At 33.8% G+C, this 15,677-nt stretch overlaps 1 protein-coding gene across 1 annotated transcript in view; it reads right to left on the bottom strand.

Annotated features, from left to right (window-relative positions):
• Nucleotides 1-15,677, bottom strand: part of LOC121369724 (protein O-mannosyl-transferase TMTC2-like) — an 88,482-nt gene that overhangs the window by 10,929 nt on the left and 61,876 nt on the right. Inside the window, exons 4-10 of the mRNA XM_041494777.1 lie at nucleotides 14,398-14,512; nucleotides 11,253-11,338; nucleotides 10,261-10,322; nucleotides 9,618-9,740; nucleotides 8,264-8,342; nucleotides 4,321-4,442; nucleotides 2,821-2,902 (exon numbers count right to left, since the gene is read on the bottom strand). Of these exons, the coding sequence (XP_041350711.1) occupies nucleotides 2,821-2,902; nucleotides 4,321-4,442; nucleotides 8,264-8,342; nucleotides 9,618-9,740; nucleotides 10,261-10,322; nucleotides 11,253-11,338; nucleotides 14,398-14,512 (669 nt within the window). The remainder of the gene's footprint in view (nucleotides 1-2,820; nucleotides 2,903-4,320; nucleotides 4,443-8,263; nucleotides 8,343-9,617; nucleotides 9,741-10,260; nucleotides 10,323-11,252; nucleotides 11,339-14,397; nucleotides 14,513-15,677) is intronic.

Below are 15,677 nucleotides of genomic sequence, written 5' to 3'. Positions count from 1 at the left end.
AAAGGATGTAGTATGTGCTATCCTATCTGTGGGATGGTGCATATAAAAGATCCCATGCTACTAATGGAAAAATGTAGTGGGTTTTTTCTTTAAACATCAAAATTATCAAATGTTTAACATCCAATAGCCAATGATTACTAAATCAATGTGCTCTAGTGGTGTTGTTAAAACAAAATAAAAAAAACATGTAAAAATGTTTCCTAAAGACTACACATCACAGTTACTATATGTTTGACATCCCATAGCCGATGACTAATTAATCAATGTGCTCTTGTGGTGTCATTGAACAAAACAAACTAACTTTTAACTTTAAAATACATTTTTGGGGCTATTCAACAATTACGTATTTCTAGAGGGAAAAGACGTATCAAGGAATACTTTATACAACATTGTGGGGGAAGGGATATTTGTGTCAACAGTGATACACATATAGTAATGTTTTCAAAACAATGTCTCTTTTTTAAATTCATGGTCATTTTGTTCTTTAGCAGATGATTTTCTGTCTAGTATTTTTACCAAAGAAAAACAAAATGTAATTTACAAACCGAAAGTCCAATAACGTTGGTCAACTACATCACAGAAGGAAGGAAGGAAATGTTTTATTTAATGATGAATTCAACACATTTTATTTACGGTTGTATGGCATCAGACATATGGTTAAGGACCACACAGATATTGAGAGAGGAAACTCACTGTCGCCACTTAATGGTTACTTTTTTCGATTAGCAGCAAGAGATCTTTTATATACACCATTCCACAGACAGGATAGTACATACCACGGCCTTTGTTACACCAGTTGTGGAGCACTGGCTGGAACGAGAAGTAGCCCAATGAGTCCACCGATGGGGATCGATCCTAGACCGACCACATATCAAGCGAACGCTTCACCACTGGGCTATGTCCCACCCCCAATTACATCACGGAACAGTAAAAGAAAGTTAAAAGTTTGTTTTGTTTAACGACACCACTAGAGCACATTGATTTATTAATTATCAGCTATTGGATGTCAAACATTTGGTAATGTTGACATATAGTCTTAGAGAAGAAACCCGCAACATTTTTTTCTATTAGAAGCAAGGGATCTTTAATATGCACCATCTCACAGATAGGATAGCACATACCACGGCCTTTGTTATACCAGTCATGGTACACTGGCTGGGACGAGAAATAGCCCAATGGGCCCACCAACAGGGATCGATCCTGCACCGACCATGCACCAAGCAAGCATTTTACCACTGGGCTACGTCCCGCCCGGACAGTGAAAGTGTGTAAGAGGGTGTTAACAACTACTATAATGGGATTTTAAAGGGAGGATGTGATCTTAGAATTACAATATGTTACATGGGTATGGGTATAGAAAAAGCTATATTTTACATGTATAATTGTTGAACGCCCCATTTCTTGCCTGGCTTGTTTTAACTAATGCCATATTGCTCTGTATATCCATGGGAAAACCAGCTAGCTATGGCCCTTGGTCATAGAGGTCTTTTTAACAAATCAATATCTTCTGCAATATTTGCGAACAGAATGATCATACAAAAGTGTCACATTGCTGTTTCAGTAGCATTATTAGAATCAATATAATAAAATTAACAAACAGTTTTTCTTGCTGTGTCACATCAAAAACCACACATCACTTTAAAAAAAAAAAAAAAAAAACCATATAAAAACAACAGACACACACACCACTTTAATTTTCCAATACATTGCTAGTGTTCAATCAAAATGAAACAATGTTCTTCCACAATATTCTTTGAAATATATGGTCCCTGATTAATTCAAACTAATCTCTAACTTAAATAAAGATTCAAGTCAGAGCAGTGCATGGATATACTGTTCATATGAGATCGTTATCTGCCTGGAAATATTATTTATATCACACCACTCAATAAAAGATCTGAATTAATATTTGGCTTGGAAATATTACCCATATTACACTACTCTACAAGATTTTAATCACTATTTTATTATTTTTCATCTGGCTAGAGATCATAATCAATATTTTATTATTACCCATATCAGAAAACTTTCTAGAGAATATATTTTATGATTACCCATATCGGACAACTTTCTAGAGAAAAATAATATTTTATTATTATCCATATCACACAACTTTCTAGAGATCATAATATTTTATTATTACCCATATCAGACAACTTTCTAGAGAAAAATAATATTTTATTATTATCCATATCACACAACTTTCTAGAGATCATAATATTTTATTATTACCCATATCAGACAACTTTCTAGAGAAAAATAATATTTTATTATTATCCATATCACACAACTTTCTAGAGATCATAATATTTTATTATTACCCATATCAGACAACTTTCTAGAGATCATAATCAATATTTTAAATTTAAAAAATTTGTTTCTAATTTTCATTATTATTCAAACTTACCTAGTACTAGCACAACAAGTGTTACAGCATTGTTGTTATGCTAGTACGGTAAGTTGAATAAGACTAATGATTCTTATTACACCACTTTCTGTGATATTTTAATCAATATTTTTAATGAAAATATTACCCATATCAGACCACTCCATGAGATTTTAATCAATATTTTTAATATTACCTATAGAGACCACTCCACGAGACTTTAATCAACATTTTCTATATTATTTATATCACACCTGTTTCTGTGAAATTTTAATCAATATTTTTAATGAAAATATTTACACATATCATACAACCCTTTAAGATATTAATCAACATAATTATGTAATATTACTCATATCAAAAGCTTCTTGGTGCAAGATCTGAATGAATATTTGGCCTGTTAGTAACATTATGTCATGCAGTTTCCAACTTACCATAATGATGCAACATACTGCTGTCATTAGGATCCAGCTCATAGGCTTTCTTCAACCAGCTTTCTGCTTCCTCCAGTTTATTCTGAAAACAAAATTTATCACATTAACATAAATGACAATAATATCAGAACGACTGGCTTGAGAAATTATCACATGCTGTGTATTATTAGCTGACCACATTAATGAAGTCTGGAAAGGAATAAAAAAATAAAAATTCAAATATTAAAGGGACAGACCCTAGTTTTTAAACACTATGACATATTTTCCACTATTAGAGCCGTTTATGATCACTGAAATCAAACATTAGTTATATTTTATTCTTTAGATTATCAATTTCTGTATAATCGAAGTGTTTCTGGTCATCCTGGTGTTTCTAATAGCACAAAATGCATTTTTCATATTTTGAAAAATGCATGTGCGTCTGAGAAGTAAAAGTTATGGAGTCTAGTTTTAATCTATTTCACAGTTTTAATATCACAGACTCTTGTTTCACTCTGTTATAACATTATCCAAATGTGTTACAGGTTTGTAAATTAATCAAACTTAGTGTCTATTTGTATGGGTTGAAACTAAGGTGTGCGACTTTAAAAAAAAAACTTAAAAAAGAGTGCTAAAAAAAAATTTAAAATGTAATATTTTGATGTTTCTGAAAAAAAGTCTAGATGTTATGTGGGCAAACAAACCAAAAAACAAGATCCTAAACATCTTTGTATATGTTTTTTGCAAGGATTCATTTATTAAAATTTTCTTGCTTTCATTCCATTAAAGGTCAAATTAAAACTGACCTAAGCTCAAAGCTCATCTACCTGGGATATCTGTCCTGGACAGAAGTTAATGGTTAGTGAGAAAGTCATTGATGCACTGTTAAAACTTGCTCTCAGATAGAGTCAGTATTGGGACATGAATTCAATACATAACAGCAGCCTTAAGGCCAGTGATTGAATCTCTATATACCACCGAGGGAGGGGGGGGGGGGCAGGATGTAGCCCAGTGGTGAAGTGCTCGCTTGATGTGTGGTCCGTTTGGGGGTCGATCCTCATCAGTGGGCCCATTGGGCTATTTGTCGTTCCAGCCAGTGCACCACAACTGGTATATCACAGGCTGTAGTATGTGTTATCCTGTCTGTGGGATGGTGCATATAAAAGATCCCTTGCTACTAGTGACAAAAATGTAGTGCCTTTCCTCTCTAAGACTAGATGTCACAATTACTGTATGTCTGACATACAACAGCCAACGATTAATAAATCAAATGTGCTCTAGTGGTGTTGTTAAACAAAACAAACTTTAACTATGTACTGCCGAGACTAGTGCATGCGTATTAATCCAGTAACATCAGATAGCTTAAGTTTTAAATTGAAATGTAAATATCTGATATGGATTTTTTTTAATGAACTAAAAAAAAAGAGAAAATTTGTGAAAACTGAAATGTAAATATCTGATATGGGGTGGGGTTTTTAATGAACTGAAAAAAGAAGAAAATTTGTGAGAACAGTAAACTACCTTCTTCTGCAGCAGTCTTGCAGTCGTGATGTGAGCCGGAATATGGTCAGGTTTCGACTTGAGAGCTTCGTGATACCAGTGTTCAGCATTATCTAACTGACCCATCTTCATGTATACCTCACCTAGATAACATAGAATAGAAGGAAGAAATGTTTTATTTAACAATGCACTCAACACATTTTATTTACGGTTATACGGCATCAGACATATGGTTAAGGACCACACAGATATTGAGAGAGAGAACCCACTGTCGCCACTTCATGGGCTATTCTTTTCGATTAGCAGCAAGGGATCTTTTATATGCACAATCCCACAGGCAGGATAGTACATACCACAGCCTTTGTTACACCAGTTGTGGAGCACTGGCTGGAACGAGAAATAGCCCAACGGGTCCACCGACGGGGATCGATCCCAGACCGACCGCGCATCAGCAAATGCTTTACCACTGGGCTATGTCCTGCCCCACATAGAATGGATAAATCAACATTATATAAAAAAAAATGTACATAATTTCAGTTTGGTTTGACGTAAGAAGAAAAGTAAAAGTGCCTTGGAAATAACACAAAAATACTATTTTTGTGTGTAATGTACAAATCAATCGGTTCAGAAATAACTAACTTGTAGTAAATTTCGTAGTATGAAAAAGGTGTTCCCTGTGGGACGGACTAAAAAATGACCCATCTTCATGTATATATCATCTAGTTAACAGAACTGATAAATCAACATTATATGATGCATCTTTGTGTATACATCAATTAGGTAACACAGAATAGATATGTCAACACTATCATTATCTAACTGACCCATCTTCATGTATACATCACCTAGATAACAGAATAGATATATCAACATTATCTAACTGACCCATCTTCATGTATACATCATCTAGATAACAGAATAGATATATCAACATTATCTAACTGACCCATCTTCATGTATACATCATCTAGATAACAGAATAGATATATCAACATTATCTAACTGACCCATCTTCATGTATACATCACCTAGATAACAGAATAGATAATTCAACATTATCTAACTGACCCATCTTCATGTATACATAACCTAGATAACAGAATAGATAATTCAACATTATCTAACTGACCCATCTTCATGTATACATCACCTAGATAACAGAATAGATAATTCAACATTATCTTTTTTTTTTCCTCTTTTTTTTTCAACAACACCTCTAGAGCACATTGATTTATTAATCATTGGCTATTGGATGTTAAATGTTTGGTAATTGTGACATATATAGTCTTAGAGAGGAAACCCGCTACATTTTTCCATTAGTAGCAAGGGATCTTTTATATGCACCATCCCAAGGACAGGATACCATGGCCTTTAATATACCAGTCGTGGTGCACTGACTGGAACGAGAAATAGCTCAATGGGTCCACCGATGGTCAACATTATCTGACCCATCTTCATGTATACGTCAACTAGGTAACACAGAATAGATATATCAGTGATCCATCTGCATGTATACCATACCGAGATAACAGAGTAAATATATCAACATTATTTAGATGACCAACCTTCTTATATATACCTCACCTAGATAACACAGAATAGATAATCTATATCAGTCTTATCTGACCCATCTTTATTTATACCTCACCTAGATAACACAGAATAGATAATCTATATCAGCTTTATCTGACCCATCCTTATTTATACCTTGCCTAGATAACACAGAATAGATAATCTATATCAGCCTTATCTCACCCATCTTTATTTATACCTTGCCTAGATAACACAGAATAGACATATCAGCAGTGCATTATTTAACTGACCCATCTTCATGTATACCTCAATTAGATAACGCAGAACATTTCAGCATTAACAAAATGACCCATCTTCATTTAGATGACATCTGGAACCGATATTGAGCATCATCTATTAAATGGCCCAAATTGGTCTATACCTCAGGTAAATATCATAAAGAACAGATATTTTATCTTTAAGTACACCTCATGTTGATCACTGAGAATAGTTACTTTTAAATTCAGTATTGTCTAAGTGATCCATCTACATAATTTTGCAGTATGAACATGATCATAACTGAACAACAGCATGAAAAAGCATTACTAATCTACTGACTTGTATCTAATGCCCTACAAATGTCTTACTCCGTAAAGAAATGAGCAAACAATTTCCACTGAAGGATAGAAGTGTCAGCCAGAGCTTAACAACATGATGGTTTGAATAAAAGTGGCAGTAAATGAAACTGTATCTGAACTGCAAGAGTGAATGAGAATATAGGAGTAGGTGTGGGTGTGGGTAGTTTTTGGTATACCTGTACTTCCATCAGAGAACTCTTCAAGCACACCTGTCATAGACTAACTTCTAACTTTGCCAGGGCATTCTCTTCAAGACATGGTAAGGAGTGGGAACAATAATCCTTAACATAATGGAAGATTATAGCCATCTGATTGGGGGTGGGGAGGTGGGGTGGGGAGGTGGCGTGGTGGAGATAATGCAACTAGGCCATTTAATGTATAAAAATAAATGGGGTTGTACTGGTAGTAGTTTGGATTTGACCCAACATGTTGTAAAGGAACTAGGTTAATGTAAAGGAAATGAGGTTGTGTTAGAGGTAGTTAGGTTCTTACCCAACATGTTGTAAAGGGATTGAGGTTAATATACTGGTGGTAGTTAGGTTCTTACCCAACATAAAGGGATTGAGGTTAATATACCTATGGTAGTTAGGTTCTTACCCAACATGTTGTAACGGGATTGAGGTTAATATACCTATGGTAGTTTAGGTTCTTACCCAACATGTTGTAAAGGGATTGAGGTTAATATACTGGTGGTAGTTAGGTTCTTACCCAACATGTTGTAAAGGGATTGAGGTTAATATACCTATGGTAGTTAGGTTCTTACCCAACATGTTCTAAAGGGATTGAGGTTAATATACCTATGGTAGTTTAGGTTCTTACCCAACATGTTGTAAAGGGATTGAGGTTAACATACTGGTGGTAGTTAGGTTCTTACCCAACATGTTGTAAAGGGATTGAGGTTAATATACCTATGGTAGTTAGGTTCTTACCCAACATGTTGTAAAGGGATTGAGGTTAATATACCTATGGTAGTTAGGTTCTTACCCAACATGTTGTAAAGGGATTGAGGTTAATATACCTATGGTAGTTTAGGTTCTTACCCAACATGTTGTAAAGGGATTGAGGTTAATATACCTATGGTAGTTTAGGTTCTTACCCAACATGTTGTAAAGGGATTGAGGTTAATATACTGGTGGTAGTTAGGTTCTTACCCAACATGTTGTAAAGGGATTGAGGTTAATACACTGGCAATAGGTTCTTACCCAAAATATTGTAAAGGGATTGAGGTTAATATACCTATGGTAGTTAGGTTCTTACCCAACATGTTGTAAAGGGATTGAGGTTAATATACCTATGGTAGTTTAGGTTCTTACCCAACATGTTGTAAAGGGATTGAGGTTAATATACCTATGGTAGTTTAGGTTCTTACCCAACATGTTGTAAAGGGATTGAGGTTAATATACCTATGGTAGTTTAGGTTCTTACCCAACATGTTGTAAAGGGATTGAGGTTAATATACCTATGGTAGTTTAGGTTCTTACCCAACATGTTGTAAAGGGATTGAGGTTAATATACCTATGGTAGTTTAGGTTCTTACCCAACATGTTGTAAAGGGATTGAGGTTAATATACCTATGGTAGTTAGGTTCTTACCCAAAATATTGTAAAGGGATTGAGGTTAATATACCTATGGTAGTTAGGTTCTTACCCAACATGTTGTAAAGGGATTGAGGTTAATATACCTATGGTAGTTAGATTCTTACCCAACATATTGTAAAGGGATTGAGGTTAATATACCTATGGTAGTTTAGGTTCTTACCCATCATGTTGTAAAGGGATTGAGGTTAATATACCTATGGTAGTTTTGGTTCTTACCCAACATGTTGTAAAGGGACTGGGGTTGATAGTAACTTGGTCTTCTTTTCAAAGCTTCATGAAACACTTCCAAAGCATCCTGCAAAAAAAAATAGAACAAGTGGTGAATGTTAGAAAAAAATTCAGCCTCTCATGCTTAAATGTAAGATAAAAAAAACCCTCCTCAAACCACAATGTCCAGCACCTTTACTTTCTTTCACTGTGTATCCCACCTTACACAACAAATAAATGTTGGACTTAACAAGTATTGTAAAAATGCTCTTCAAATATTCAGAAAAATATTGGTGTTCCAAAACTAAAGCTACTCCTAAGCATGTCCACAACAAACCAAATATATTGTCAGTCTTCTTTTAAACTTTACCTGTATATTTTTTGCCTTCCCTGTATTCCATTTATTCATACAAAAGTTAAAAAAGCTATTTCAAATTCTGTTTTTCTAAAAATATCAGCCACAAAGTCGAGAAGTGTAATATTTTTCATCTCCTAAAACCCTAGCAAAATGTACAAACTGCTCCAGGTGGGCAATGTCATTAATTAATTAGCCAAAGATTATTTTATGAGGCTATTTTATTACTCTGACATATCATCTATCCCACAACAGATTAGCTTTTGTTAAAGAGGCAACCTTTTGGTATTCCCTTGGGTGGTTTTTTGATACCTATTTTATTTAACTTGATGACACGGCTCCCTCCATTAAAAATATTAAATGTCACGTGCAAATAAATGTACAAAAATTAGTCCTCTGAGACCATTTGATATGGAACTGAATGGCAACTCATTTCTGACAATAGTATATTAGAGAAGTCTGTATAATGCATAATGTTTTAAAAGTATTGGGATAGTCAAAAATTAATATTAAGGGGGCAACTCAGTTTGTGGAGAGGGGAAGCCACACTGTTCATGAGTACATGTGATGGGGCAACACAATCACGAAACAACCTCAGCGCTAAGATAAGTTAAGTGCTTATGGTAGTTATGCACCTAAGGTGAACTTAGCACTAAGACTGCTTTGTGGAATGGGCCCCAGGGCCCCGTTCCACCAAGCGATCTTAGCGCTACAATCATCTTAAGGGCATAAGGTAGTTATGCACATACGATGATCTTAGGGCTAAGATCGTTTTGTGGAACGAGCCCCAGGAAAATCTAAAAGGTAGTGAAAAAAAAGGGTAAGTGAATGTGAGGAGGGCATGGCACCCATGGCCTCTTCTTTGGCTATGTCAGCGTTTAAAAGACAAGTCTGTATAATGAAAGCTGTTTTAAGTCTTGAATGTATAATATACATGTATGATTTGTAAGTATTGTCTTGTATAATGCAGTGATGTTTTGGCCTTGTCTGCATAATGTAGTGACATACCTCGAATCTGTCTTGCTCGGTAAGCTGGCGACCGAGATTGTAGAGACAGGAGATCTTGGTGCTGTCATGGAGACGAGGATCCTTCAGACCAGAGGTGTCAAGATCTGCACAGTGGCGGAACACCTTAACCCAATCAGAACAAGTAATCAGTTCATAAAAATATAGTGTAGTTTAAGAAAAACGAATCTACTCAAAGACTAGTCTGGACTAACAAATATAAATCAGTATTTTGTTTTGGATCAGAACTTCATGTAGTGTTATATAACATCCTGAGGCAAACATGCAGAATATAAATATGGTGAGGTTCTGCTTTTAAACAAATATCCATTTTCTAATTGATCCTTTGCATATAAATGACCAAAACGTATTGTTTTATTTCCTGAACAAGTGAGCTTAGACCTGTTAAGATATGAGCACCCACAATTGACACTCATTATCCCCACATGTAATTTTTTTAAATTTTAATTTGAAATACATTTGTCACTATATTTTACTATACTGAATTCTGATTGAAAGTGGTTTTCTATGTTATACATGTATACTGAACTTTAGAAATGGGGAAATTAAACATGTTTTTTTTATATGTATGATCAAGTGTGTAGTACTGAATTAATTTGGTTCACAATAACAGAACTACACTCACCTGTGCTGCTTGGTCAGTTTTTCCAAGAGATGCCAATAAAATACCATAATTTAGATGAGCCACTGTAAAAAACAAATTAAAGAAATTTAAATACTAAATTTTAATTTCTGTATAATAAATTTTTTGTTTAAACACCAATAAATCACACTGATTATAATCATCAGCAAATAGCTGTCAAACATTTGTAATTATATAATATAGTTAGAGACAAAAGCTGGTACATTTTTCCTTTAGCAGCAAGGGATTTTTTATATGCACCATCCCACATATAGCAAAGCACGCCATTCGTGGTGCACTGACTTGAACAAGAAATAGCTCAATGGGCCCATCAATGGGGATGGATTCTAGACCGACTGTGCATCAGATGAGATAGGTAAAAAATAGACTCCCTAAAACAATGTCATACAAGATTTAAATTGAATAATAAGTACATTTTGCAATATACTTCATTATCATAAAGAACAATATTAAAAACAAAATCTTTTGACTGTTGGCGAATACATATTTAGACTGGATTTAGAAATTGAAGATTGGCAAATTTTTTGGTAAACAAATATAGCAACCCAGGACTTGCCCTATAAACTAGTCAATAACAATTAACAAACAAACCTTAATGTGATAATATACCCACAAAGAAAGAACAGCTAAAGAAAGCTTGTTTGCATGATACCCCAGTACATGTTACTAAATGGCTAGTGTTTACCATATTATTACTGCAATGTACAGTTAAAGAATTATGTAACCACATGTGATTCAGAATAAACTTCTATTTTCAAATATTTATATATGCATGAAATGGCTAGGAACTTTTTTTTAATTCATTTTATGACAAACACATACTAGTACTTATAAACTGGACCTAAACATATGTATAAAATGGTGGTGATGGTGGTGGTGATGGTGGTGATGATGGTGGTGGTGATGGGGTTGCTATATAGAGTTACATACCTTATAGTTATAAATTAATCATAGAGAAATGTAAGAGAACTCACTAGATAGCTTTGGTCGGAAGTGGATGGCTTTCTTGTAACTCTCCAAGGCTTCATCGACTCTCTTCTGTTCTTGAAGAAGGATGGCTCTGAAATTAATGAAGTTCAGAAAAATCATATAGAATGACTAAGGTTACACTGTTAAAAAATTTTAAAAGACTGTTTCTAACTTGTCAATCATATAATAAATGTGACACTAGATCTTGGAAATAGTAGAAGTGGAGTATATTTGTCAAATAAGTACAAAGGCACATGAATTAAAATTTGTCAGCAGTTGACTACCACAGTTATTTTCATTCTATTTCATTATTTAAAATATATATATATTTATTGCATTGCTTATTTCTTCATTACATTCTAACAATACATATTTAAAAAAATAACAATGAATAAAATTGACAAAGAAATTTTATCATGTACATCAATAACACCCTACAGCAGTAAAGTATGCAGTTTTGTTTATATGCAGTGAATCTGAACATATTCAGGTAGACAACCTTTAAAATCAATATTTCTCAACGCTGTAAAATGTGACTGATAGATTTTCCCTTGGACTCGTCATATGGTTATGGCAATATACTGTAAATCATAAAATATTAAGCTATCTTAAAATTTAGCGAAATCTAAATAAGTAACATATTAGCGAGGTCATCATATCAGAAACTTAAAAAAGAATAAGCTCAGTTAAGTTATAGGATCAGCTAAAATAATGTTTTTGATGAATCTTGACGTTAATCACAGACAAAACAATTGCCCAAGTTTTTTGGAACAGTCTGTTGAATACCTCTTTAAATTTAGCGTCATGAAATATTAGCGTCTTGTATGACCTCACTAAATTTGATAATACTTTATGCTCGCTAACATTTCCTGATTTACAGTATATAGTTATGGCAACAAATGATCTAGAGCATGACAAAAGAAATCCATTGCTGTCACACTAGGTTTTTTTAATATATGCTTGCCCACAGATAGGATGACACATACCACAGCCTTTGATATATCAGCACCAGACCTGTCAACCTTTAGTCAAGAGAAAGCAGGAGGTGTGTGTTGAAAAAGCAGGAGATTTTGTCAAAAAGCAGGAGATTTTTTAAATTCACACAATTTAACCCAAAATCGCAAGATTTAAAAAAAACATTATTACAATAAGTTATATGAATACTTTATAATGTCATATATACTTCTTAACCTTAGATCTTGGTATTTTTTTTTATTATTATTTTTTTTTAAGTTTAAATATTATTATGATTTAATACATATTTAAAAATATATATATATTTTATCCAAAAATGTTAAGAACATGAACAAGAAGTAAAAAAATTAATTAGTACATTTACGGTATTACACTTACAGCCTCATTTATGGTTAGTGTACCTAAGTACCAAAGACAAATTTATATAAATCTTATAAATTAATATTCAGTTTTTACTATAATAAGGAACGGTGGGGTGGTACTTATTTAAAATCATTATAATGATGCAATAAACATTGTATTTTCATTAATCATAAGTAAAACCTCATTACGGACGTCGTGTGAAATATACCGGAATTATACCCATTTCCGTGAGTAACTTTATGTCAATGTCAAACACAACATTTTTTAATTGTACAAAACTAATTTCTTGAAGTGTACCCTTATAACCAACATTTTACCGCAGAAACATACAAAATTAACTGACACAAGTATGTTTATACAGCTAATTGGTCTTTTCGTTGTCTTGCTGTGACATGTGATTTTAACATGCATCGTGTGTATCACTGTCAACTCGGAGTCTGGCAGTTCAGATTCGTCATAGTTGCATTATGTAATCCAGTGGGAAGACATTTTACAATTCAGAGGTGTTATTAGAACTAAATTGGATAGTTTTGTTTTTTTATATGGCAACACTGAATGTCAATACACAGCCTGTTGAATTAGCGGCAACACGCTTCGTAGCCATTACAATGGACAACAAACATTATAATAACACGTCATTTTATAAACTCCATGTGCTTTTTTAACAATATAAATAGGCTATCCCACAATTCTCACTTCGGCAAAGGTTAAACAGTCGGGACAATTCGGCCTGTTACATTCTCAGAAACCGAAAGTAGTCGACATTTTCCGAATAAGAAAAAAGGGCAGAGTTACTTCCCTTCTGTTATTTTGACAAAAGAGGATCGATTTTGTTTTTATGCTTACAAAAATGTCATTTAACAGGAGAAACTGTCTCCCGCACAGGTGAAAGGAGATTGGATCAAATACCGGGAGACTCCCGCGGAATCCGGGAGGGTTGACAGGTCTGATCAGCACTGGTTTGGGGAATGGGAACAAAATATTTCAACCAAGTCACTTCATTTCTATGACCCAACAACCTCAGACCAGCACTCTACCACTGGCCTACATTCCACCCTATGGTAGGGGGATGACTGGATATACATGTATATATTCAAATGGAAATAGAAAAACATGATGAAACGGACATATTCTGAGCATCAACTTAATTACACAATTTTTTTAATTCTGGTCAGCTCAAAACTGTCTGGTCTTACTGTTTCTAACAGTTTTGTCAGTGTCAAGACTGTCCGATCATACCATTTCTAACAGTTTTGTCAATGTCAAGACTGACTGGTCATACTGTTTCTAACAGTTTTGTCAATGTCGAAACCATCTTTACATACCGTTTCTAACAGTTTTGTCAATGTCAAGACTGTCTGGTCATACCATTTCTAACAGTTTTGTCAATGTCTAGACTGTTTGGTCATACCGTTTCTAACAGTTTTGTCAATGTCGAGACTGTCTGGTCATACCATTTCTAACAGTTTTGTCAATGTCAAGACTATCTTTACATACCGTTTCTAACAGTTTTGTCAGTGTCAAGACTATCTGGTCATACTGTTTCAAACAGTTTTGTCAGTGTTGAGACTGTCTGGTCATACTGTTTCTAACAGTTTTGTCAATGTCAACACTGTCTGGTCATTGTGTTTGTAACAGTTTTGTCAGTGTCGAGACTATCTGGTCATACTGTCTGTAACAGTTTTGTCAATGTCGAGACTCTGACCATCATGTTTCTAACAGTTTTGTCAGTGTCGAGACTATCTGTTCATACTCTTTTTAACAGTTTTGTTAATGTTAGTAATAAACCTGTGGTTTGTGATCAGTACGTACAGATTATAATGGACGTCGGCCATGTTTCCTCTGTAAGACAAGGCTTGTCTGTAAGCCTCCTCGGCCTCTGCCATCTTCTTTTGTGAATTCCACACATTGGCCAAATTCCCCCATGCTAAAAAGATGAAAACATGAATGGTTTTATTTGTGATTGTATACAAACATTTACCAATACCTTTACTTACATGTGAAATGCACTTTTTTTTAATAAATCAAATTTAAGTCTGTTTAAATTCAGTTGTATAGGTGACTTTTGTTTTTTCATTGAGAATCTACATGTAGTTGGATAAATATGGTAATCATCTGAGTATGTGATAAAGCATAGATGTCATTTCCTTTAATAAAAAAAATGTTTGGTTATCAACTATAAAGTTCAACAAAAAGTTTTTTTTATAAATACAAAATTTGGCCATCACACCATACCGAAGTAACCTTTGAACAACTGTACATGTACATCCGAATCTGGATTAAATGTCATCTCATACTAAAATTTCAATAAACAAAATTGCTTATTGAATTACACTGTTTATTAATCCTTTGAAATAGATTTTAAAGTATATTTGATTCTTGTCCCAAAATATAATAAAAGCCTCCAGAAAGTCCCAAAATATATATATTTTGTGTTTTCAGTAGTATTTATCTGCAACTAATGTTGTTTCAAATGAGTTTACTGGTATAATGCATTTTTATTCTAGAGTATATAATGAGTTTATAATGCATTTCTATTCTGGTGTATATAATGAGTTTATAATGCATTTTTATTCTGGAGTATACAACAGGTTTTTCTTACACACCCGTTGGTGAGAACATCATTTGTTATTTTTGATAAAACATACTTGTTTACACATGTATGTGTGTTAACAATTTTAAGACATACGACTGGCTGCTCCTAGGTGATGACCAGGTCACCAATGCCATACATCCAATGAAAAAACAGCACGATCGAAATTTATTACACTGTGACATATAGTTAACCTGACATATAGTTAACCTGACAATCATTTGTCTGTGACGCGTAAGTGCAAGGGCTGTAAATGAATTTTTGTCAAAAACAGATGTTAACATTTGTTTAAAACCTGTTTGTTAAGGATATGTAAGAAATAGAATAATACATTAGTGTCCGTTAAGATACCATTTATCTTACAACTCATTGTTTAGAAATGTATCAAACTCACTTTTGCTTGTTAGATACATTTTAAAACAACTCGTAAGATAAATGGTATCTAACGGCCACTCATGTATTATTCTCTACATAATGCATTTTTATTCTAGAGTACAAT

The sequence above is a fragment of the Gigantopelta aegis genome, chromosome 4 (genome assembly GCF_016097555.1).
Source record: "Gigantopelta aegis isolate Gae_Host chromosome 4, Gae_host_genome, whole genome shotgun sequence".
Classification (NCBI taxonomy): Eukaryota; Metazoa; Mollusca; class Gastropoda; order Neomphalida; family Peltospiridae; genus Gigantopelta; species Gigantopelta aegis.
This window is presented reverse-complemented; position numbering and strand designations above follow the sequence as displayed.